The 26,705-nt window shown below is 35.2% G+C and overlaps 3 protein-coding genes across 5 annotated transcripts; 1 reads left to right on the top strand and 2 right to left on the bottom strand.

Annotated features, from left to right (window-relative positions):
* Nucleotides 1–12,459: 12,459 nt before the first annotated feature.
* On the top strand, nucleotides 12,460–15,105 carry LOC120133310 (protein FLUORESCENT IN BLUE LIGHT, chloroplastic-like). Of its 2 annotated transcripts, none has more exons than XM_039149915.1 (5): nucleotides 12,460–12,546; nucleotides 12,863–13,065; nucleotides 13,381–13,543; nucleotides 14,276–14,596; nucleotides 14,831–15,105. In XM_039149915.1, exons 1-5 carry the CDS (start codon nucleotides 12,462–12,464, stop codon nucleotides 15,031–15,033), a joined length of 975 nt encoding a protein of 324 aa, XP_039005846.1. In that variant the 5' UTR covers nucleotides 12,460–12,461; the 3' UTR covers nucleotides 15,034–15,105. The 2 variants fall into 2 exon arrangements, with proteins under 2 accessions (XP_039005846.1, XP_039005847.1); XM_039149916.1 differs by having other exon boundaries at nucleotides 12,863–13,045; nucleotides 13,379–13,543; nucleotides 14,831–15,104.
* A 223-nt stretch (nucleotides 15,106–15,328) lies between these two features.
* On the bottom strand, nucleotides 15,329–20,503 carry LOC120133326 (oligouridylate-binding protein 1B-like). 2 transcript variants are annotated; one of them, XM_039149931.1, is made up of 13 exons: nucleotides 20,224–20,503; nucleotides 18,955–19,016; nucleotides 18,483–18,585; nucleotides 18,244–18,320; nucleotides 18,107–18,168; nucleotides 17,915–18,002; nucleotides 17,700–17,775; nucleotides 17,569–17,599; nucleotides 17,112–17,231; nucleotides 16,891–16,976; nucleotides 16,050–16,250; nucleotides 15,939–15,974; nucleotides 15,756–15,842 (listed from the first exon to the last, which is right to left on the bottom strand). In XM_039149931.1, exons 1-12 carry the CDS (start codon nucleotides 20,323–20,325, stop codon nucleotides 15,960–15,962), a joined length of 1,023 nt encoding a protein of 340 aa, XP_039005862.1. In that variant the 5' UTR covers nucleotides 20,326–20,503; the 3' UTR covers nucleotides 15,756–15,842; nucleotides 15,939–15,959. The 2 variants fall into 2 exon arrangements, with proteins under 2 accessions (XP_039005861.1, XP_039005862.1); XM_039149930.1 differs by lacking the exon at nucleotides 15,939–15,974 and having other exon boundaries at nucleotides 15,329–15,807; nucleotides 16,074–16,250; nucleotides 20,224–20,502.
* Nucleotides 20,504–24,874: 4,371 nt separating this feature from the next.
* On the bottom strand, nucleotides 24,875–26,425 carry LOC120133327 (protein TIFY 11B-like). The gene is made up of 5 exons (XM_039149932.1): nucleotides 26,275–26,425; nucleotides 25,975–26,146; nucleotides 25,515–25,825; nucleotides 25,342–25,399; nucleotides 24,875–24,973 (listed from the first exon to the last, which is right to left on the bottom strand). The coding sequence occupies exons 1-5, from the start codon at nucleotides 26,408–26,410 to the stop codon at nucleotides 24,886–24,888; spliced, it is 765 nt and encodes a 254-aa protein (XP_039005863.1). The 5' UTR covers nucleotides 26,411–26,425; the 3' UTR covers nucleotides 24,875–24,885.
* Nucleotides 26,426–26,705: the final 280 nt, after the last annotated feature.

Here is a 26,705-nt window from a genome sequence, read left to right as displayed (position 1 = left end):
TTAAAAAATAGATATCTTTAGTGAAAATATGTGTTAAAGTATTAAAATTTTAATGATATTATTGTACCATTCTATATGACAACCTATGATGAAGAAAGGTGGGAATTATTGTTTAAAATGTTACGATTCATGATAAACATATGGCCATGGAAAGCTTCATTTTTCACTGTTTTAAGGGTATTAATTATTTGTCATGTTAATGTAGAAAAAAAGCACGAGTAGGGCTGTAAAATCATATAATCTTTCAGGTTTCAATCGGATTCTGTCAGATCAGGTCAAATCGGATATATGTTGAGTCAGTTTAATTTAATGGTTCGGCTTGGATTAGGTTGAGTCAAGGTCAAATCAGTTTGGGTCATTTTCAAGTTGATTTGATATCAGATTTAATTCGGATTCATGTTGGGTTAATTTCATTTCGGATCGATGTTAGTTCATGTCAAAACAGTTCAGGTCCAAAGCAGCTAAATACCAGGTTAATTCAGATTCGGATGGATTCCAGTTTGATATCGTTCAGATCGGGTCACATCATTGACAGACAAAATTCAGGTCGAATCTTATCGTATATGGATTGCCTTCAAGTCGGATCATTTTTGGGTTAGTTATTTTTAGCCTTTTAATGTTTCATGAACGTGAGAACAACGAATTGTAATATGTAATTGTATATGATTTAGAATAAATTACAAAAAATATAAATAATTATGGGTCAATTTTGATAAAAATATAATTTAAAGTACTAAATTGAACAAACATGAAATTAGAAACAAAACTTTAAATAAATTAAACAACACACATTGATGAGGGATCAAATCGAATTAATTATAAAATGTGGAGTTGAAATTAATATAAAAATATACTAAATTGCATACATTTAAAAGGTTGGTGAACAAAAGTTTATAGAATTTGAAATGAAATTTATTATGTGATTTATAAAGTTTGAAGTAAATTACAAAAATATAAATAAATATGGGTCAATTTCAGATACAAATATAATTTTAAGATTAAATTGAACAAATATGATATTACAAAATAAAATTTAAATAAATTAAACAACATAAAAAATCAAATCAAAATAAATGTAAAATGTGAAGAAAAAAATTATAAAATAGATTGAATTACATTAACCTCAGCGACCAAAAATACCTTATAATATACAAATTTAACCAACTTTTTTTGGATTTACCAGAATGACCAACAAATTCGCAACACGAATTCCAATTTCGCAACCCAATTTTCAATTTCGCAACGCGAATATGGAAATATGTGCGATTTTCCAAATTCGCGTTGCGATATTCCAAATTCGCAACGCGATAGTCAAATTCTCAACGCGATAGTCAAATTCGCAACGCGATAGTCAAATTCACAACTGAATTTCAAATTCGCAACGCGAATTTAATTTCGCAACATGTTTTAGTTTCGCAACACAAATGTTTTGGGTATATAACAACGCAGCAGCAACAACTCATAACTTAAATCCCTAAATCGCAACTCATTCCATCTCCATCTATCACTCTCTCCGGCGATATCCGTTCCTATATCCAACGACATCCTTCCCCATCTATATTTTTTTTACATAATTTTATTTCTATATAATTTTTCAATAATTTCTCTCCCAATCTATCAACTATCAACTTAATAAAAGTATGTTTTTCTCTAAGTTAGTGATGATATCTAGTTTATAGCTCGTTTGTTTAGTAAATTAATTTACAATTTTTAGAATGAAATCATCTAATGTTAATCATGTTTGGATAGATTTGTGTTTTGGAGGGTCATGGGAGAATGTTCATGGTGTTTTACAATATGTGCCTTTACCCATGAATCTTCAACTAAAACTGTCATTAAAAAAGTTAACTTATGAAACTCTAATGTTACGTGTTGCAAATAAATTGAATTTAGAGCCTCTAAGTGGATTTAGGCTATCTTATCTGAGAAAATGTAAAGTTTATTTGTTAACCGACAATGAAGATGTTGAATAATTCATTGCTTACATTAGTGTTTCGCAAGAAGATGATGTTACATTATATGTTGTTGAACCTAGAAGTAGTGAAGTTGGGTCAGTAGCGGGTAGTAATCAACTAAGTTCTTCAACCCAAAATTTAATGGTTCCACCACAATTTTATCACCAAGCAAATTTTGTTTCACCACATTTCCAATACCAAACACAATATCAAACACAATCTCAAAACTCACAACCTTTTCCTAATCCAAATCCCAATCAACTTTCAGCACCAAATTCCGGTTTTCGTATTGACCAGTTAGACGATTATGAGCCAACAGAAAAAATTGTAAGTACTATTCAGTATACAAAATTTGATCTTGGTCAATACCCTAACTTTGATCTTGATCAATACTCAGATTTTGATGATGTGATGGAAGAAGAAACAGACCCTGCATGTAATGATTTTGATATTGGTCAAAATCTGAATTTTGATGATGAAACAACCGCTGCTGAGGAAGATGTTGTTGATGATAATGAGGAGGAAGTTACGACTGTGAATGAACATGTTGAACATCCATTCTGTAATTCATATAACCCTGAAGAAGAAAAAGAAGAAGAAAAAGTCCCTAAAAAAAGGAAAAAGAAGAAAATGCCACAGGAGTATAACTGGAATATACCAGAATTACTTCAGATACCGGAAGAAGAGTTGGTAAAGATATCAGTTGATTGTTACACAAAAGTTATTCGTATCAAGAAAGATGATTGTTTTGATACAAAGGAAGACTTGAAGATAGCTTTGTATACGAAATGTGTGGAAGATGTCTATCAACTAAGAGTTAACAAATCAAGCAAAGATCGTTTCGAAACAAGGTGTATGATTGACAAAAACTGTACGTGGCGCATGATTGCTAAGAGGATAAAATATTGCGAAATGTTTCAAGTTAGGACTTTTATTGATAAACATACATGTTCAAGAACCCAAGTTTTTCCTCACCATAGACAGGCAAACAAAAAGGTGTTGGGTGGTTTTCTGGCTGAGTTAATGTTTTTGAATAGAAGGGTATATCGGGGACATGAAATTATGACTGACATGAATGCTCGGTTCAAGATTAGTATCTCATATTCTCAAGCTTGGAGAGCCAAATGTTATGCCTTGGAATTGTTGAGGGGGTCGCCAGAAGCATCGTTTGCCCATCTGTCGGCTTATTGTCACAATTTAAAGCTGAAAAATCCTGGGTCGGTAACTCATATCAAAACATATAGAGATGGACGCTTTGAGTTGCTGTTTATCGCCATTGGTGATGCGGTTAGTAAATAATTATAATTTTGTTGACTCATTTTTGTTAGTTGCATGCATTTCACATCTAAATGATTATATTTCTTGTGTATATGATTTTGTAGATTCGTTCATTTATTACTTGCATGCGCCCAGTTATTATAGTTGATGGAGCACATTTGAAAGGTCGATACCTTGGAGTAAACTTATTAGCAGTAGCCATGGATGCTAACAATGGGATACTACCAATAGCTTACGAGGTTGGAAAATCTGAAACCTCTTATTCATGGACATGGTTTATGGGGCATCTTAGGGATTGCATAGGTCCTATTAACAATCTGACAATCAGATCCGATAGGGCAAACTCAATTGACAACGCTGTTAGAAGGTGTTTCCCAGATGCTTTTCATGGACTTTGTGGTGTTCATTTGTATAGAAATCTAAAATTAAGGTCTACTGTTATAAAAATAACAAATTGACATACTGTAAGGTTGTAAAAGCTTATCGGGAAATGGATTTTAATAAGCATATAAATTGTTTAAAACGTGTTTTGCCTCAATGTGCTCAAATACTAGAAGATGTTGGGTTTGAAAGATGGTCAAGAGTACATCAACTTGGAGCAAGATATGATTTCATGACGTCTAATAGTGTAGAATCAACCAATGCTCTAAGTCGTCATTCCCGGAAATTACCCATTACTATGTTAATGGAGTTTTTTTGAGCCTCTATTCAACAGTGGTACTACAAGAAAAGAAACCATGCAGGTATTATTTCTTTAAATTCGTAACTTATCATATATTTTACTAAGTATTATTTATTTAAATTTACATGAACATTGGAACGTCGTGTTACACCATAGACTGAAAAAAAGATAACGAAACGTGTTGTGAAGTCAACGTCCTGGAGAGTTTAACCATGTTCAAACACTTTGTTTGAAGTATTGGATAATAATTTAAATGTGCTTGTTGATCTAAATGCAAAGACGTGTAGTTGTAAGAAATGGCAAACATCTGGTTATCCGTGTGGACATGTTATAAAAGTTGCTCTTCATCTAAACCAAGATGATTCAAGCATATACGCTATGGATTGCTACACTATAGAAGTATATCGACAGACTTATACCGAGATTGTCTACTCATGTCCACATCCTTCTGAGTGGGACATACTAGGTGACTTACAAACAGTTTTACCACCAGTCATGGACATCAGGCTACCTGGTCGACCAAAAAATCACGATCGTATACCGTCTAAGGGTGAAGAGAAGAGGATATCGACATGTAGTCGTTGCAAGGAGAGTGGTCATACAAGGTTGACCTGTGGATCACCAGTGCCATCACAATCATCTTTACCTCTACCAAAAAATGGATCCTCATCAAAATCCAAAGCTCATATGGTTCCAAGCAAAAGGAAATCAAAATCAAAATCGCAATCAAAATCAAAATCCCAATCACAACCGGCTTCACCTTTTGGGACTTATTAACTCAGGTGATTTTAAAATGCAAACGTTGTATTATGTGTATTTTATATGTGAATGCATACATTTTCAGTTAGACATTCATTAGTAACTTGAGTTTGAACATTGATATGATCTGTTCAGTTGTTATCATGTTGGGATTTTCTCGTGTTTGATTGCTTGGATAGTTGTTCTCTTGCTTTTTCAAGTGTCATTAGCTTGTATTTATAGCTTCGAATGTGTTTGATGTTGTATATACCTTGATGTTGTATGTTGCGATCAACGTGAAAGTCAAATTCGCAAAACGAAATAAGCGTTGCGAATTTGACTATCGCGTAGCGAATTTGAATTTCGTGTTGCGAATTTGACTATCACAATGCTTATTTCGCGTTGCGAATTTACCTTTCGCATTGCGAATTTACCTTCAACAGGTCTTTTTTACCTTCAACATAATTCAGATTGAAAATTAAACAACAAATCAATTAAACATTGTTGTGGGTACATTATTTGAACATTGTTATGAGTACATTATTTGGAAAAATAATGTTCCGGACTTCGTTAGAAATAACCCTTTTTCATCGGATTAATTTCATTTTTGTGGGTACATTATTTGAACATTGTTATGTATAAATTTGTTGTGTATGTATGTTTTAGTTTGATTATATTGTATGTATATTTTCATTCAGATGAGATGGGTTGTGTATAACAAAACAATCTATCTCTTCCATGTGAGTATTTTATTCCAACCATGTGACAAGTGTGACAACCCCATCAACTCACAACTCAGCTTTGAACTCAATCAATATTGTCTTTTAGCTTGATGGTTCATAAAGCATGTTACTTGAACAGTATGAATCAATTATGCAATTTCCATGTTCAATTTAACACTGTATTTCAAATTCATTTCATATGTAATTGGAGTTTGAATTTAAATTTCAATTTGAGTTTGAATTTCAATATAAATTTCGGCTCCACTATAAATATTAGCCCAAGCCAATATGCATGTTATCATTGATTATTCCTAATTTCCATTGTTTTTTTTTCAACTTTAAACGCGAGGGAAATCCTGACCATCGTATTTTTTGGTCAACTTTAAAGCGTCAGAAACGTTTCGGGCGTATGATCTGGGTGGTATACGAGAAATGCAACAAATTGCAACTAAAATCATAAGTCCGAAATACTTCTGAGTACCACCCAAATCATAAGTCCGAAATGCTTCCGATGCTCATCAAAATCCAAAGCTCATATGGTGCCAAGCAAAAGAAAATCCAAATCCAAATCTCATATGGTGCCAAGCAAAAGGAAATCAAAATCTACAACTTGAGTTTGAACATTGATATGATCTGTTCAGTTGTTATCATGTTGGGATTTTCTCGTTTTTGATTGCTTGGATAGTTTTTCTCTTACTTCTTCAAGTGTCCTTAGCTTGTAATTTATAGTTTGGAATGTGTTTGATGTTGTATATACCTTGATGTTGTATGTTGCGATCAACGCGAAAGTCAAATTCGCAACTCGAAAGCCAAATTTGCAAATCGAAAATCGCGTTGCGAATTTGACTATCGCAAAGCTTATTTCGCGTTGCGAATTTGTACTTTCAACAGGTCTTTTTTGCCTTCAAACATAATGCAGATTGAATTTTTTAGAAACAACAAATCAACTTTTACAAATCAATTAAACAAGCAAAAAAATAATTCTTATTTACAAATCAAATTAAACAAATCAATTAATCAAAAAATAAATCTTATTTCCTCATCAATTGTAACAAATCAACTTTCAATGTAAAATTCAATTAAACAAAGAAAAAAAGTGTACCCCAGACTGTTGTTTATGCACAAATACATTTCACGCAGCTCACTTCAGGATTAACCTGCAGAAACCAAACATTTGCTCAAACAACACTTTCTACACATCTAAAACCAACAAACAACAAATTACTGAATTCTAGGTACTTAACCAAATATTTTCAAACCAATTAAAGAGTATATATGTTAACAACACTTGCTCAAACTTACCAATTGTTTATGTACAACTTTCAGCACGCGGATGCAAGTAGGCAGCGTCTCGAATATATCGATCTGGCCATATAATGCCGAAACCACAAGCCTACTGCATCTCTATCTCTATCTGTGGGAGGTAGATATTGTATACTTCCTGTCGTCAAACGTTCCAAGCACAAGTATACGAGAGGACCACAATCCCCTCTGGCTCCCTGCGTTTGTTGTGGCGCAGTCTCATCTCTGATCATTATAATTTTGAACTTCTTTGGCTTCTTGTTTCCAGATTTTGTCCAATAATCAATCGCATTTAAGAATTTAGCCAAATGATCGCTCCATCTCTTTGTAATAATATACCAATGTCTTCAGGGATGGGAGCTGAAGCTCGACGAGAAACCAATGACGCTTTTCCAAAACATGGATAAACACCTGCAATCATAAATAATTGCGCACATCAAATAAAATTTATGAAAACCTTTAAAATATTCAAAAAATAAATACTAATCTTATCGATCTCACACCACGCAGGATAAAGTTTAGCTTTTCTATTAGCCAACTTATATGAAGCATCTCTCTGATCCTTCAAGTGAGCTGCGTGAAAAGACGTCGGCATAATAGTCAATCGAATACCTCTTTTCTTCAATTTCCTTATTATTAGAAGACGTGACACCCATGCATCAATATGCTGTTTTATAAAAAATAAATATATTAGTGAATTTATTAATAATTTTTAAAAAATTAATCAAAATACAATATAAAAAGAATATAATACTTACCCCCCTTCGAGGTAGCCATTATCTTTAACCCCTAATAAAATACCCCACCAAAACCGATCAAGAAACAAATGAATAGCATCGTCGATTTGGCATAGGTCAGAATAACACCCCTTGCTCCGCTCATGTAGATAAAAATCAACTGCGATATTAGCCCAAAGGATATTATCCGTAATTGTGTCCAGTAGTGTTTCCATCTCCTGATGAGGAATGGTACTGGCCGGTAACTCATACGAAAGCCAACACGTATCCATCATATCGGGTACGGGAGGTGGTTTATCAATATATCGACATATGAAGCCAAATGAATCGGGCTCTTGAACGGCGGGCGGAACCATTTGAACGATGACAGTGGCCTCTTGAACGGTGGAAGGGGCTTTTTCGATGATGATAGGGGCCTCTTGAACGATAGGAGGCGCCTATTGAATGATGATAAGTGCATCGAGCTTATTCTTACGGAGTCTTAGCACTAGTGGGGTGAACGGAGACGTAATGACACGTGCACGACGTCTGATGCGTGAACCCCGTCGTGCAAGAAAAACCCGACGTAAAGCATCTACCTTAACGGGCCGTTGAAAATAAATTAATATATAAATCAGTAAATAAATAAATAAATAATGCCGAAAAAAAGTTATTTGCATTTTTAGTATAGTATTAAACAAATTTACCTCATTGCGTAGAGTATTAACCTCATTCTGCAATAATGAAACAATCTCGCGTAGAGCGGCAACCTCATCACGTAAGGTAGATACCTCACCGCGTAGCGCACCATTGTCATCGCGTAAAAAATCCACATCACCACGTAAAGATCGAACTTCATCATGCCATGTACCATTAGCTTCACGTAAAGTACCGACCTCATGACGCAAAGCACCGACCTCATCACGTAATTCCCCTAACTCATCCCGTAGTGGTGGAGAACAGGGAGATGGAGATAGACGGAGCCTCTTTGCCGGTCGCCTATCATGAGGTAATGGTAGAGAAGAGGCTCGATGATGTGATGGAATATGTGATGGTGGAGGTGGAGAAGAGGCTCGACCAGGTGATGGCTCCGGGTGTCGAGCTATAGAATCAGCCCGATGGGGTGACGGCTCTTGAAGTAGGGGTGCTCATCATCCGTCCCATCAAAAAATCGCAATCAGTGGCAAGCTCAGCATCTGAAGGTGTCAGCCTCTGTAATAGGTAGTTGGCCTCCTAACAATATAAAAGCTCAAACAAAGTTAAACGTGTACTAGTAATAACTTGTTTATATATGGTAGTATTTGTGTGTTAACTTACATCATTAATCGTCGTATATAGGAGTAAGTCTTCCCAATCCATCATGCGTTTCCTCTTCCAGGTAATAGCCCTAGGAATATCATTTGATCTTTTTTTCGCATATGTCCGCATACTGGGGAAAGCCTCAAATATCCAAATCTACAAACAATATAATACACAAACATTAGTAATTGTTAAATAATTAATTATAATTTTGGAAACATTATATATAAATTCTTACCTTAAAGGCCCAAGTAAAGCCTGTCAAAGTGTATTTAGAACCATCGCCCCATAAACTTTTTCGGTCCTCGAAGGCAGACGACAACTTCTTCTAGGTAGCTTTCCATATATATAAACCCCACGGAAACAGATTCCATGCATTTAGGTCCTCTACCAATAATATTAGGTCCTCGGAGATTGGTTGTCTGCCCTCTTTGCCTAAAAAGCCGGCATGCAAAAGTAGTAAATGGCATACTTGGACAACATCAAGGTCATCAATCCGAGTAAAACCATCTTTATCAAATAATCTCTTCAAGTCGTCGACATGTATACTCGGCTTCGACTTTGCCAGCTCAGGAAAAACCCGATATAACCATGATGGGCGGGCGATATGACTAGTGTTCCGACCTACATCATCGTGTCCGAAGCGTAGACCGGTGATTAAGTAAAATTCCTCCCGCCCAAAACAAGTATACGCCGGTGCCAGAGGAAAATGAAACCATATCTCTTCATCACCACGTTGTACCCCCTCGGGTAGATCGTTAGTCATGGTTTGAAGAAATAAATGTGTCAACATAGCATCTCCACCCGGATGTTGTACTTTCAGCCATGGCCCGAAGCAAGTATCCTCAAATAATTTTCTTTGTAGAGGTGTAAGCGTCGACGCAATTTTAGTGGCTATGCTTAATTTATTTCTTAAGGTCAATTGAGCCGAAAAAAATTTCTACAAAAACAATAAACATACCAAGTTAGATATACCAAAAACTAGAAATTATACACTACAAACAGACAAGATATTAAACAGTGAAAACAAAGCCAAATATGTTTCAAACTAGCACGGTATTCACCCAAGTCATTATTCCATCATAGTTCACAAAATGCATAAGATAACATTCCAGAAGTAAGCACTTATATAAACATTTAAAAAAACAACATATAGGTTTAGTGCAGGTTCAAGGACAACATAAAGAGTAGTAGTTTATTCTTCAAACTTAAATTAGCAACACTGTGAAGTTAGTATTTGTCTTTGTTTTTTGGTTGAAGTAATACAATTCATTCAAGTTTCAATTTGGCTAATAAAAGAAGTTTCTGAAACTTAAATTCGCAACGCGAAAATGAAAATCGCAACTCGATTTTAGTTTCGCGGTGCGATTTTCATTTTCGCGTTACAAATTTGGTGTTGCGATTTAGGGTTTCTTCAACAAAAAAACAAAACAAAGACAAATACTAACTTCACAGGGTTAAAGGCTAAACAGTTTAGTAGTATTGGTAGCAACCAAATGAATTTAGCAATCTCAGTGAAATGGTTAATCTAATAATAATACAAAAATTTCAAAATAAAAATAAGAGATTAAAAAAACTAACCCTCGGTGGTTGATTTTCCATTTCTGACCGTGAATGGTTGTGAGAGTTGATCTGAGAGATGGAGATAGACATATTTCGTTGGAAATGGGGACGGATTTCGTCAGAGATGGGGACGGATGTCGTCGTAGAGAGTGAGAGATAGAGATGGGACTGAGTTGTGTTTTAGGGTTTTAGGTTAGAGATGATTTGCGATAATACTGTTTACATTTGTGTTGCGAAATTAATATTATATTTCGCGTAAAAACATTTGACTTTCGCGTTGCAAATTTGGAAAATCGCAATGCGATTTACATATTCGCGTTGCGAAATTGGAAACTGGGTTGCGAAATTAGAATTCGCGTTGCAAATTTGTTGGTCATTTTGGCAAATCCAAAAAAAGTTGGTGAAATTCGTATATTATAAGGCATTTTTGGTCACTGAGATTATTTTCTCAAAAGATTGAACCATTTAATACTCATCCTTTTCAATAAATATAAGTATAATATATATATATATGTAATATAAATATTAAAGTATAACTATATAAAATTTGTAATATAAGTATATATATATATAAAATAAAGAAAAAGGTCATTAGATCAAACCCTATTAATCTAAATTAATTTGATTTTGTTCATCAAGATTGGTGGCAGACACCTAAAAAGATTGAGCCATTTAATGCTCATATTTTCCAAGGCAATACTAAAATAAACTTCCCCCAACGACCAAGAAAGTGGTGGCAAAACATGACAAAATTCTAGGGTTTAGGTTTTTGATTTTTGTATCATGTTGGACTTGTAATTTGAGCTGAAATTTTTTTCTTGCGTAATGGATTTCATTTATTATGACCTAATATATGTAAATGGACTTATATGTAATATAAATGAGTTTTTATTATTTTTGGACTTGAATAAAAGTAGGTTATATTTATTTATAACACGAGTAATATGTATATGGATATGAAATATGAAAATGGTATAGGATATATATTAATATATAGTTTATATTAATGTCATCACCCAGATAAAATGGTTGATGGCAAGTTTATAAATTTTAACATAAATTTGTTTAGTTGATTTTATTTTAATTTTAGTATATTAAAGTATAATAAATTATATTTATTCATTTACAAATTATTAGTTTTAGTATTTGTTATGCATTCAAATTTCCAATCTCAAATAAATTCGTTTTCTATATATATTTTAAAATGTTAAGTTAAATTATATTTATATTATTAATCAATTTTTACATAAAAAAAATAGACTTATAAATATCTTAGTTAATTTTATATAATCTAATAAAATCATGTTCAATAACTAAATTATATAATAAAATTAATTTAATGATAATTAAAATTTATAATATAAGAATTATAATTAATATAGAAAGTAAATTTATTAATTTAGTTATCATAACTAATAATTTATTTTAAATTTCAAAAACTAATCATATTAATTTAATTATCACAATTTTATCATAAATTTAAAATCTCATAACTGCATCAAATGATAACTTATTAATTGTAAGTCAGTTAAATATCATTTCAGTTTAATAATAAGTCAAATCATTTACATGTTAAATCAATTATGATAACATGTCTGATAATACCAATTATTTATTAGATTAATTTTGGATTCGGGTTCATATAAGTCAGATGCAGGTCGAATTCAATTATTACATTATCGATTCAGGTTGTTCTCAGATCGGGTGCAAGTCGGGTTCGGATCTATAATTTCCAAGTTTAACTCGAGTTCAGGTCAACTTCAGTTTGAACTCCAATTGGTTTCAGATCTTACAAACGACTCAAGTAGGTCAGTTACTTTTTTACCACCCTTAAGCACGAGTGAGTGATTCCTTCTCATTTGGCTTCAATAACCGTGCTGTGAATTTATTCATCCAGAATGAAGCTTCTTCCGTGTTGCTTGTTTGTTTCTTGGTGTACTCAAGCTTGCCCCATGTTTTACAACCTATTCTTAAATCGTTTTCCCAGAAGAATGAGATATTCCCAGATTTTGTTGGAACAAGGTTTTGTACTTAATACAGGGCGCCAATCGCCACCCGATTTGAGCTTCACCTGCTTTTAGTCCATATATAACCAATGAATGACATAAGTGTTATTTTTGTAAAATTAGAAGGCCATATATGTCCAAAGCACATACGCATATATAAAACACAGCGCTTTAGGGAGATCCATCGTTCATCCAAAGCAATGGCAAAGTTAATCCATTGCTCTTGCTTCGTTACTCGCCCATGCTCTAGTCCATCTCCACTCTTCAGCAAATCGGAATTTTCTGGTCAGCAACCACTTACTCTTGCCATTTGTTATTCACTCTTATTTGCTTTGCCTTTTTTTTATAAAGAAAAATGTAAGCTTTGGGTTTCTTTAGTTTAGCAATATGCGATTTTTCCTGTATTTATTCCCCCAAAACTGAATTTTGATTCAAAACCGGAAATGGATGTGAGATTTTGAAATGGGTATTTGATGAATGATTGAAAACTGGATGGGAAAGTTCCATATGATGAGTAAAGTGGTTTATATAATTGAGTTAATGATGGAGTGAACTACGATTGTTTAATAATCTTGGAGTTAAATTTGATGATTGAAACCAGGGAAGCTAGCTCCTTTTACGTGTGAAGTAGGAAACTTTGGACAATCCACTCAAGATGTTAATGAAACAGCTGAGATTCATCATTTGTTGCGAGAAAGATATAAGGAATCCTTACTACATTGCCAAATACCAGAGGGAAAGCGGCTCTTTGAACTTATTTCATCGCATTATGATGAAATTTTAGAACAGTTACATGATCTTGAGGTATGATGGTGAGTCGTATTGGCAGCTTTTTGTTCTATTATTATTTCCATTTTCCAATATTGGTAACAAACAGAGCAGTTAGCTTCTTTCAAATTTATTTTGATATGATTGTGAGCTATATGTATATAATTTGGACATTATAAGATTTATATAATACCTAATTTTAATATCTGAAGTTCGTGAAAGATGCATATGCCTTGAAATTACATGATTGTTGGCGATTTATGGTGGTATCAAGTCACTCTTTGTAAATTAACACAATTTCCTCCATTTTCTTCAAACTGTACTAATTAATTGTAGCTTATGCCGGGGCAGGGAAGCTTAAGGTTAAGAGTCCCGGTGATAGCATTTCTTGCCTCCAACATTTTGATATTTACTGCTCCTGTCAAAGCCCTGGCAGAAACTTGTGAAGCTGATAACTCCTTTTTCAACATGCCATTACTACTGTTTGTATCCCTTATTGGTGCCACAGTTGGAGGTATCTTTTTACTTCATCTCGTCTTTGGTTCTTGTCCATAATGGCTTGCCACTTTGCTACTTAAATGAACATAAATTGATGCAAACACAGTCTGCGCTTGATATTTTATTGTTCAAGTTGTATTTGATGTGCCTGAAGAAATTGTTATTCCTAAAATGCCTAAACTCGGATTTGATTCCAAGATATCGTGAAAAAGAAATTCTAAATGGCTAAACCTATAAGGTTAGAAAATTTTGTCTCGGTTCTCATAAATGGCTGTCCCTTTTTCCCATATATATGGGGTAGGGGGAGGTAAGATAGTAGGCTACCCCCAACACTAGATTGAGAGCAGCTTCCGTAAGAGACCTCCGAATTATGAAATACCCTCCGTGAGACTCGATCCCACGATCTCAAGGTTAAGAACCTTGTGCTCTACCAACTGAGCTGGATGGTCATTTCGTCTCGGTTCTCATAACCCCAGAAATAACTTAGCTGTTTTCAGTTTGGAATACCACCTTGAAATAGGTGATTGGAACACAGCTAAATATTCAGTTTTCCTTCTGGTACCCATTCTGATCAGTCCATTTAACTAATGGACATGATCTTTCAAAGTGTTGTTCTACATTATGTCGGATTTATTTGTTTCCTTTTTTTTCACTTGGGAAAATGATGTGATACAGATATCCATGAAATGCATTAAAAACCATGTTGCAATTTTTTTATTTCCCTGATAATCCACAATTTGTACCTCAGGATTGCTTGCACGACAGAGGAAAGGGGAATTGCAGAGAGTGAATGAGCAGCTGCGCCAGATCAATGCTGCTCTAAGAAGGCAGGCTAAGATAGAGTCATATGCTCCGAGCCTGAGTTATGCTCCTGTCTGTGGTAGAATAGCTGAAAAGGAAGTAATTGTCGACCCAAGAAAGGAAGAGTTGATTTCTCGATTGAAGAGTGGGAAGAATATTTTAAGAAATCAAGAATTTGAGAAGGCTTTTCTAGAGTTTAAGACGGCACTAGACCTTGCTAAGTGTCTACAAGATCCTATTGAGGAGAAGAAGGCTGCCAGAGGATTAGGTCAGTATCCTCTTTGTTTACCTATCTACTCCCTGTTTCTGATTTTGCATTATATAATTATTATGGTTTAAGCCAACCAAGTGGCCAAAGAGAGTTAAGGGTTATGATGCATTATGAAATTTTGCTTTATATCTGTGTGCCAGCTATTGTTTTTGGAGAGTTATGATCTGTTGGCAACTTTCGTTTCTGTGAAGGTTAGCAGAAAATTTAACAGTCTTGAGTTTGTTTATTCAGGTGCCTCATTGCAAAGACAAGGCAAATATCGAGAAGCCATTAAATACCACTTGATGGTTTTAGCAATATCTGACCGGGAAGGAGAGGAATCTGGAAATACAGAAGCGTATGGAGCGATTGCCGATTGCTACACTGAGCTCGGAGACCTCGAAAAAGCAGGGAAATTCTATGACAAATATATTGCCAGGTTGAAAACAGACTGATGAATCCCGCCACTTCTACCACCTTTAAATGTATTTTTAAATAGTTGTAGAGGGCAGACAGTTTGCGGATATCTACCTTTTCTCCCACCTTTAGCATTACCATTTTAAATGCCAAGTGCAGTCTTTCACACTGAAATTGTGAGTTTAACATTGGTTAATGCGTATCACCGTTATCTTTCTTGCAAAGAGATAAACCCCGTCACTAACATTGCTTCAGATGAAATTGTATTGATCTGTTTTTTCCCCCTCTTCTTCCAAACAAGTATGACAAGAATAAAGAAATACCAAGCATGAAGAAGTAAGCTCCAGAGAGAGCTTTATATATATCCAATGGTACTTATGCAATATATAAAAGAAAATAGGTAAAAATACATTAAAAAGCTTCCTAGCCGTGTTTAGAACTCGATAGAATATCAAAATAAGATGGATACAATAGACAAACATGCCAATGCAGGAATTAAGGATATTATCACACGAGCTCTATTTTTATTACTGATAGTACAATAACTGCCGGGCAGCAGCAACATTCTGGAAACCGTCATCATATATAGCCTGGCTTCCGCCAGCAGCACCCACTCCCATTGCTGCCTGCTTGAGAGGGTGCTGTCCCTGAGGGTGCATTAAGGCATGAACGCCACCCACTTTGCTCATAGCCAACTGCCTCTCATAAGCTAAAAGGTCAATCGCTGAAAGACCAGGTAAAGGTGCAGCTGCAGGTGGGGGAAGTGGATTTGAACTTGTCCCAGGTGGTGTAGGTTTGCTGCCCCAAGAGCACTAACAAACAAATTATTGATGTCAATTTCTGAATTTCTCAATTATCCAATGACCAGAGAAACTTTTTAAAAAGTTGGCAAAGTAACTATGAGATTATACATAAGTAAGATTGAATCTAAAGATCATCGACCATCCCTAATAGTAATCCAAATTCATTTTAGGATGTTAAATGGTCGATGATTCAATTGATAAACCAACTTATGCACAGAAAATTTATATTTCTCAAATACAGTAGCCATACCCCGACTAAAAAACAGAGAACAAACCTTAATTTGCTTGCCACACAGAAATGACTGAGTGTTCCCCATCTGAATAGCCAAAGCAGCCCCAGCATGTGTATTGTATCTAACAAAGCCAAAGCCTTTGTCACGCTGAACCCGAACCTCCTCAATCACCCCAGCACCAAGAGCATGGAAGTGACGATGGAGTTCAAGTTGAGTGACCTACAGTATTAAAAGATAATTGTTAAATTGGACAACCCAAAATGTTTCTTCAAAGTACAATGAATATTCAGAACACAAGTCAAACTCTCACATGCAGAAAAAACTTCATTAAAGGATGGGAGTTCTAACAGTCCATATGCTGGAGGATGCTTCAAGAGCATACCATCATTGGTAAGAGGCTTGTACTGATAGGTAAAAGACCAATTGTTTGTTTTTACTTATGGACGTGTTTCAAAAAGACGAGTAAAACTTTCGTAAAATGAGAATTCTGCATCCATATGGAAATATGGGAGTTCCTAAAAGTGATACAAATGCATGTTGTACTTGTTCTATGTAAAATAAGCTCATAATTCTTGGTAGCACAAATTTTGGCACCAACTTCCATGCGCAAAGATAATATTCCCTCCATCCCAGTAGAGTTGTCACATTTTGACTTTTGATGGTTAGAATTTTTTAACTTTGATAATTTATTATTGATAAAAATATGAGAAAAATATACTTCAAAATATTCAAAGTAGTTTTTAGATATATATTTTATGTATTTTAATTAATATGTTTAAAATATTGATTCAAATCAACTGTGACAGTTTAATTGGGACGGAGGGAGCAACTAGAAGAGCTGTTGCATACAATTACTTGCCTCTGGAGCAAGATTGCCCACATAAACAGTAGTATATTGAGGATTATTCTCCGGTGCCTCATTATTGGTGGTCTCTTTACCATCCTCTGCATACCAAGATAATAAATAAGTTTATTTCCCTTTTGGTACAAATTTTAAAGATCCATAAAAGTGAATTTTGCATTGAACAAAGTAATCCTTATTGTGAATGATTTTAAAGAACCCAGTTGCAACAAATATACCTGATGAGCCATTGGTTAGTTCAACCACACTTTTAGCATCAGAGCTTTGCTTGTCATCATTGCTAGTAGCACCCTTTGTTGCCCAGTTACAACGGATCTGCCGACTACCAAGCCACTTTCCTAAAACAATAAATCAAAAGCACATTTGAATTTTTACTGCAATTTGAATAACAGCAATCCATGCATGTAATTTGTATAAAAATAATACTAAATACAACAATAACAACTCAGCAACAACATTTTAACGAATTAGTCCTCTACACATGGTGATTTTACAATAAAAAAAATCACGAGAGAATAACAGAGGAAAAAGAAAAGGGAAGACTTTTTTACAACTATTTCAGCAACATATTAAGCACCCTCTACAGCATGAATACGAAGTAAAAGTTTTGAAGCCAACACTGCAATCAATGAAGATACCAAAAGTACATGTGTATAGTCAAAGCATAAATCTTACCACTTAAGTCATTAATTGCACTTTGAGCATCCTGAACAGAGTTGAAAAAGGTCAAAATCATAGAGGAAACAGCATTATAATGGAAGAGAAAGAGAGACCAGAAGTCCAGAAGCTTAACCAAGGAACAGTACCTTCTGGTTTCGGAATGAAACAAACCCAAATCCTCTTGATCGCCCAGTTTTTTGATCCCACATAACCCTTGCATCCCTGAATCAGTTAAGATATAAAATCTGTTATTCGTTCTGACACCAATAAATCACCACTGGTAGCTTAGGCCTTTACTTTTAATCAGTTAGATTCAAGGCGAATATTTAAATCAAGATCTAAAAGAAAAACACACACTTACGAACAACTCTGATAGACAGAAAAGCATGCATACAGCATTGCATCAGTAACCTCAGGACTGAGATCCCCAACAAAAATATTAAAGTGACCTGCACTAATGTTGATAATATCAAAGAGTATAACAAGAAAGAAAATTTCCAGCACATGGTAAATGTTCTTGAGCAAAATTTTCCAAACAGAAAAATGCGAAAACCTGATGTATCCTCTCTCTGACCACTAGCATATGCCCAATTGACCTTGATAGGCTGTCCAAATCTGCAGATTATATGATATGATATCAAATCTAACCCCAAGCAAAGTAAGAGGTAAAAGCTAAAAGGTCGTGCTTACAAATGCCTTCCATTTAGAGAAAATATAGAAAGAGCAGCTGATCTACGATCAAAGTAGTGGATGAACCCATATGATGACTGTTTCCAGTAGGAAAAAAAGACATGTACCCATTTGGCAATAACATGTGAAAGGGAAAGGGAGAAAAAATGAGTCAAGAAAGTTAACCGTTGCATAATAAGAGCACCCTCACAGCATCTTAAATGTTCAAAAAGGATGAGGGAAAATATTGAAAACAATACCTTTTCCTTTCTAATAAGCTTGCAAGCTTCAACAGGACCAGTACTTGCAAAAACCTCTTGGAGTAGTGGTTCAGTCACTTGAGAATGGATGTTTCCCACATACCTGCAGTTTCTCAAAAATAAAAAAAATAGAAAAAAAAATTTAAAATGGAGAAAGAGACAAAAAAACTATATAAGCAACTTTATAAGTTGTTTAAAAGATGCAACAACATACAAGTATCTATCAGACAATCACATTCCAAAATCCATTTATCTATCAATTAAAGGAGCCATTTGCATAGAATTTTGCACAAAGGGTCACAGCAACACATTCAATCACCATACTCCTGAAGAAAAGCGCCTCTAATGTATTTGGTTATAAACAAAAAAGTGACTAGGGTAGTTGATTGAGCAAGAAGGGGAAATAAGTGACACACAATATTCAAAAGAAACAAAATGGAGAAAGGAAAAAAATATCTAGGCAAACACTCACACGCTGCGGCAAGTACTTGGATCAAAACCAGGTGGCAGATTTCCACTTGGGATTGGCTCTATCTGCAGAATAAAAAAAATGAAAAATAAAAAAAGAGGGGAAAAGAACAAACGGTGTACAAAAAAAGTCACTTCCCACTCAACTCAATTCTAAAGCCTCCGAATCCAGGAAAGAGGATGAGTTTTTGATAGTATCCAACAGTCAACCTAGAAAAAAAAATCCTAACTACAACCACCACAAATGCGAGCATCACTCTACTTCGAAAACACTTTCTACTTGAAGACAAAAAGACAATATAGGCTTTCTTCTTTCATTTTTTCAGTGGCGACCAAATCAAAAAAAATTGAGCCTAAATGAATTCCTTCCTCCTAAGATCAAGGATTATGATGCTCAAAGTTCCTTTGAATTCTTCCTCCTACGTGAAAAACAACCATATACTTTTCTGCACAATTCAAACAAAAAAGAATGCTAGACATGTAACTTAGAAAGAATGCAAATACATTAAAAGCTGCACCATATTTTTTATAAATTAGCTCCATGTCGTTATATTTCAGTAACATAAACCCAAAGATTCACAAAATGAAATATAGGTGCCACGTTTTACACTCCAGTACTTGAAAGAAAAAGATAGATAAGTTGCACATTATATAAACATGGTCAAATGACTAGTTGATTTATTGTGCATTCGTGCCAGAGAGATGGCAACTAAACAGTTTAGAACACATTCAGTCCGTTATCGTCATTTCCAAAACAAAATGAAGATTAGATTAGTAATAAACCAAATAAAACCAAAGAAGAAAGAAGCACGGGTAAATGAGAAAGAAAACACAACAGAGAACCTAGTAGCTTTTCCATTGAACTCTGTCTAAGAGAAATAACAATATTTGAACATCAAGAAAACGAAAATGTAAAATATTCATAATCAAATTTCAAACCCAAAAATATCTCCGACCATAAATCAAGAAAACAACAGTTTTTTTTAAATAACGTTGAAATAAAAAAACAGGAACATAGTCGATCGAAATCAAGTAAAACATGTCGTAAAAGCTCATCTTTCAAATATCAAATATCACAGCATCAAATCCAAACCAACCCAATCTCCACCAATTCAAATACAATCAAACAAGAACTCACAGATCCAAACACGATTTCGGGAGGGTATCCAACAGATCACCCCTGAAAATCGGATAAAAAACTAGCAGATGCTCAAAAAAAAGAAATTGTATCAAAAAATTAAAGAGAGAATAAAACAAAAAAAAGGTAGAAAACCTGAGGAGGTGCTAAGATGCCAGGGTGATAGAGAGACTGTTGTTGGAGGAGAGCTTGTTGCATCAGGGCCTGTTGTTGTTGCTTCAGCCTCAGGGGCTCCATTTCCTCGGCGATTTACAAGAGAAAGAATATTAGGTTTGTTTGGTTTCCGAGAAAGAAAAAAACTTTTGTTCTCTTCACCTCTGCTAGGGTTCGGAGTGTAAGGGGACCTCAATAAATGGGAAGAAAAAAAGGAAAGAGGACCTCTAAAGAGAGAGAAAGAGAAAGGTGACGAGTGCATCCAAAAAAGTATTTATATGAGTTTGGAAATATATGTTTTATTTGTTTAAGTTGCATGTGTTTAGCGGTAAGAAATCATAACACTACACGTGTAGAATGTGTATTAGTAAATTGATTCTTTTTGGAGTGAGGAAGTGAATTTATTACAGTTTATTTTATGTACAACAAATAACAAAATCCATGTCCAATAGGCGATAAGGCTTGGAAAAGTACAAAAGCTTCGGCCCAATAGGCTACCTTTGGTTGATAATGTTTTTTAATTATTTTAGAATATTTATATATTCGCATTATTTCATATTATTTTGTATTTAACATAAAATTATTATATACATTTAATGTTAGAATTGGAGTTTGATTTTAGCACTTATATAAATGAGGCTTTATTTTTTGAAAAAAAAATGGTATGCAGATTGAATTAGTCATAAAGAGTATTATTTAGAATAGTATTAAATATATATTCAGAATAATCGTAAGTAAAATATAGGGATGCATGAATGATTAATGACAATATAATGCATCGTAAATAGTTGAGACAAAGACATATAAAAACGGATTACTTCAACATCTTTGGACACTAGACACGGTGGAGAAGACACAAGAAAACCAATAGATGAGATTTACATCAAAAACTCGAAAGTATTAATAGTTATCATACTATTTGCCAGAGAAAGGATTAAGAAAAAAAATATAATTATAAATGTATTAAAATAAAAGTAGAAACAAATAAGTCAGACAACGTCAGATAAAAAAAAATTGAAAGTGGTCGGATAAAGCTACCACGGCTGCCTTGATGCGAGAAAATAGTGGTAACTTTCTTTATGTGAAATAACTTTGACGTGTTTACTTAAATATTATAATGATTATATTTTAAAACTAAAAGAAGAAAAATGTAAATGATAAATTTCAGAGTATCAGTTAAGTTTTTTTAGTTCTTAAAGTTTTAAAAAATTACATTAGTTTTTGTTATTCTATAATAAAATAATAAAAAATATAGTGTATCAAAAAAAAATATAATTATACATCAAAATAATATCGTTTTGAGTTCTTACAATTTTTTTTTTTAATTTAGACCAATAATGTCATTGAAAATAAAGAGAATGAAAAAAAACCCGAAATCATAATCTTCCAAGATGGACTCCATCAAATCAAGATTGGTGTAAGGTCAAATTTGACGGTGTAGTTATATGAGGAGTGTTACGTGATGACAAAGGAAGTTGAAAAACGTACTCTACAAGAAACATTGGGATTTGTTCAATCTTAGAGGCGGAACTACAGGAAATATATGAAGGTCTTCGAAGTGTTTGGAATCTTGGAGAACGACAAATGATTAAAGAAACAGATAATATCGAGACCGCAAAATTAATTCAGAAAGACGTTTTAACGTAAGGATACCTCACCTTAATTCAACATATTAAGGAATTGCTAATCCGTGATTATTTTTTTTTGTTACAAGAGAAGCCATTAGGATCTAGTGGATTGGTCTATTTTTTGATACAGTACAATCGGAATTAAAAACGCTTAAAATTGTCAGTGGTGGTGTAGAAAAAAATGAGAGAATCCATGTTCTTTTTGTGCCCGAGTCCAACCAGACTATCAACAAGCTTATTAGCTTCTCGCGGGATATAATTGATCATGGTTTTCCATTGGCGGCAGAGAGCTCCTCTAATTCTCCTTATGAGCGAAGGTTCGTTGAGTTGGGGAATCGAATTAAGGCGTGTAGCAGCTTCCTGGTTGTCAAACTCCACGTTTAGAACACGAATGCCCATATTCCAAGCTAATTCAAGACCTTCCATAACAACCCATAATTCATGTTGCAAAGTTGTACAACGGCCTAAACTTCTGCTAAAACCAGCAACCCAAGCCCCGGTGTGGCGGATAACTTCTCCACACGCTGCCTCCATAGTCCCAGTGTGCATAGCTCCATCGGTGTTGAGTTTAAAACAGCCATGCGTCGGTTTTTGTCCACTTCGAGGGTCTGCAATTTCCTCGGCTACAGTTGGTTATTGTATTATAGTTCTTGATATTTGTAGCCCAAGCTTTTGCCGAATGGATTATATCCATTACTGCCCAGATTGAACCATTGAAGACCACATTGTTTTGAGGCTTTCAGATCCTCCAAATAAGGATTCCAAAGAGATGCTTCCACTTGTACTCCATGTTATCCACCCCTGCACTATTAGTTAAATTCAAATGCATCCAATCCAGCAGAGGGTAAGAGAAAAATATCGTAGCATGTTGCCGTGAAATCAACTGAGACCAAATCATACGAGCATGGGAACAATCTCTAAGAATATGAATTATTGTTTCTTCTCCAGCGATGTAAAGTGGGCATTTATCATCCATCGTAATTCTACGGCGTTTCCGTTTAGCATTAGTCATAAGTCGGCGTCGAAGGACTGTCCAAATAAAATGTCCTATTCTCTACGGCCCCTCATAGTTTCACGCTAACTACCATTTGGAATCACTCGGGTCTCAGTCATCCTTTTGAATATGGAAGTAGGTCGTTTTCACTGAACAAGAACCGGAGTTATCCCATCTCCACGCAGGTAAGTCTTCTCACACGTCGTCACAAGGGAGTAGCCGTGATCCATTGAACCATCTCGTTGGGTAACACCTGATTAAGAAGACAGATATTCTCACGAATGTAGTGCCATATCCGGTTTAGAGACTTCCAAACAAAGGAACCATTCTTCGGATTGATGTGCGTAAGCACCACCTCTGTTACCTTATACTTCGCTTTCACGGTTTTAACCCAAAGATCATTAGGTCTCATTAGCATATTAAAACCCAATTTAATCAGAAAAACTTCATTCTGAACATAAAGAGGCCTTAATCTGAGCCCCCCATTAGCCGTAGGTTGGAAGCAATCAGTCCACTTGACCAAAGCCATTTTAGGTTTATCCTTTGTGCCACCCCAATTAAAGCGCCTCACGATTTGTTCTAGTTGATCACAATCTTCTTTAGGGATCGTCACAGTCTGCATAAAATAGTTGGGGATTGCCAATAAAGTGGATTTAGCTAAAATAATTCGACCTGCTAGAGAGAGATTAGAAGCAGCCCATCCACTCAGCTTATTTTGCACTTTCTTGATGAGGAACTGAAAAGTGCTCTTCGTTACCTGTTTGTAGAAGAGAGGCATTCCGAGATACTTGCCAAGGTTAGTCGACAGTTGGAACCCAAGCGAATTGCATAAATTATCTGTCAAATCCTGCTCCACATTGGTAGAGAAGAAAACTTTAGTTTTATTAGAGTTAACTTTATGCCCTGAGAAGCGATTGAACTGGTTAAGAATAACTTTTAAAAGGCCGGCCTAATCCTAATTAGCTCTGCAAAATAGGACTAAGTCTTCAGCAAAGAAGAGATGAGATAAAGGACCACCACGAGAGAGTATCATAGGCTCCCAGAGCCCTACGTCCATGGCATACTGAATGCTCTGGCCTAGTCATTCCATGCAAAGGACGAAGAGGTAAAGGGGCAAAGGGCACCCCTGGAGAATGCCTCTGGAGGGTCTAAACTATTCCGTAAGGGAGCCATTCCAGAAGATTTGCATTGAGGACGAGCTGACCGCTTCCATTATGATACGGTGAATATTGTCGGAACATCTAATATCTTCAAACGAATCTAAAAGGAAGTCCCAACCAACACGATCATAGGTCTTCTCAAGGTCAGCTTTAATCGCCATCCACTTAGTTTTACCTTTTTTACCTCTAATAGGTGGACCACTTCTTGAGCCACCAGGATATTATCTGAGATATTCCTTCTTGCAATAAAACTCGCTTGATTCGGAGCAATGATCTTAGGAAAGATTACCCTAAATCTATTAGCAATTATCTTCAATAAAACTTGCGTGATTGAAAATTTTCAATTGAGCATATTCCAAGAGAAAGGAACAAGTACAAACGAATCAAACGAGCAGATTTTCTAACGTAGTCCCTTTTGTATACGCCCTTCCCCTCAATAATCCAATAAAAATAATTTGCTTGCTTCCCACGGAAACCCTGACGGCCTCAAGTTACCATCATTAGTCAATCATGGTTAACGACATAAACTTGAATACTCATCCCTGCTTTTCTGATTCATTGATTTTAAATCCTTTCCTGAAGTTGTCATCTGCTTTCAGTCTGGTTCAAACTCACCATGTTAACAACTAAATATCAGCAAAGTTTCATTGAATAGACAATAGAAAACGGATTTATCGAAGGCTTTGTTGTCTAACAATCAATGGATGAAACTTGCACAAAAAAATGAATCAGATCTCAATCTGGTTGTAACACAAAAACCCGGAACCTTTACACGCTAATTAAGGTGGTCTTAAGTTACAAACAAATTTTACTATAACTTGAGATCAAGATCTCTTGATGCTTCTTTTGACGATTGACCTTCCTAGTGAGATGGCTCGCTTTCGTCGGGTTTAGGCAGCGGAGGAGACCCTCTAACATTGTTAAATTGGTATGGTGCTCTTGCAGCTGCCCTGAAAATGAAGCCGATGCTGTCGATATAGTGATGTAATTCAACAAAGAAAAGAAGAACGAGATAAAATCACAACTTGGGTCTTTGATCTGGTTAAACCTTCAAGGCCAGGCTATGCAGATCCAGGAAATAAGAGATTTTGCAGAGCCTAATTTTTATATTGTGTTTCAATTTTTGAGGGATAAAGGAAAAATAAAACAAGGGATCCTCATAGTTTGCAATCTAAGGCACCAGTTTTTACTCCATTTGTCAAAAGATTCATAGTCCAGGAAAGTTCTGCAAATTTCGTAGGATCTGGGAGAAGTAAATAATTTCTATGAAGCTTTAGCAGCATCGGAAAATTTTCTAGTTCTGGGAAAACTTTCTTACCTGTCTTTTCTCTTTTCGAAGAACTTGTGAAGTGAATTTCTTCTGGCAATTCGTAAATCTGCAAAGAAGAAAGCAAAGCAAACAACTCAGAGTTGGTCATTAATAGTTAAAAAACTTTCAAAACTTCCCAGCAGGAATTTCCTGGATTTGATTCCAGGTCAAATTATAGTTACCTGAACCTCCATATTCACACCGCTCTCCGGCTGGAACCTGAGGAGGAGGAGGAGGACAATTTCCAGTCGTGGTGGCGACGTTCAGGTCCGGAATTTCAGGATTTCTAGACTCGACTTTGTCTATTTTATAATTAACTTTTTCCATGCCGGTCTCAGCAACGACGCCACTGCATGCAGATGAGCATCCATAGCTAGCTAAAATGTCCATGATTTCCTTGAACTTGTGTGAAGGAAAGTCATTAAATACCACCACTTGGCCCCCAAAAAACATGGTCAGCTGGGAATTCTTTGCCTCCACTTTTGCCGGTTTCCTAAATCAACAAAAAACTAAATTCTCAGATTCATACCTATTTTTTTTAACAAATTTCTGTCAGTACTATGAGTATCAAACAGGTAAGATCAAATAAGGGGCATCTAAATTCTGAATATCTTGTGATATTAATGAAGAGAAAACACACACCTGAAATCAGTCGTGGTATTGGTATCTTCCTTGGAAGTGGAGGCACCGAGACTGACAATATCTGGGGAAAACGCATTAGATGCCACAAGAGTCGGTTTTAAATTCTCAGAAGAATTATCCATATTAGGCAAAAAGTTCATTGTCGCAGCTCGTTGCCTAGATGTTTCAATCCCTGCAACATCGCCAAACAAAGAAATTAAAAAATTCTTCATATTAAACGCCCCATAGAAATCAACCCAAGCAAAAAGCTCCCTTTTTTCAACAGCTAACAGAAAACCTAGAAAGAAAGCAAAAGGGTACCTTTAGATTCATGTTTTGAATCCGTCCCAACACTGATATCCCCAAGATTTCTTTTTTCTTTCAACAACTGGCTAAGAATATTGACGAAACTAGCTCTCTCGAGAGCCTTGCGGGACTTCTGGCCTGAATTGGACATTGCCGCTTCTTTTCCTTCTATTGTTGTTGTCTGAAAAGCTGAATGAAACAACTGTCAAAGATGAAGATGAAAATTTAATGGAACATCAAAATTTCATGGTTTAATCCAAGTTTTTTGCCGGTTTTAAGAGATCTAAGGCGGAAATGAATTATAAGGAGATGAAGGAAAACTGTGGCTTCTCCAACTCTCACCCCACGTTTTTTAAATCCGATGAGCAAATGAGTTGTCCTGGTTTTATCTTGGAGTTATCAATATATTAGTAATTTATTTATTTGATTTGGAGCACCTTTTTATT

Source organism: Hibiscus syriacus, unplaced genomic scaffold, assembly GCF_006381635.1.
Source record: "Hibiscus syriacus cultivar Baekdansim isolate YM2019G1 unplaced genomic scaffold, ASM638163v2 tig00110578_pilon, whole genome shotgun sequence".
In the NCBI taxonomy this organism is placed as follows: domain Eukaryota; kingdom Viridiplantae; phylum Streptophyta; class Magnoliopsida; order Malvales; family Malvaceae; genus Hibiscus; species Hibiscus syriacus.
Note: the sequence above shows the minus strand (reverse complement) of the source record. Positions and strands in the feature narration are given on the sequence as shown.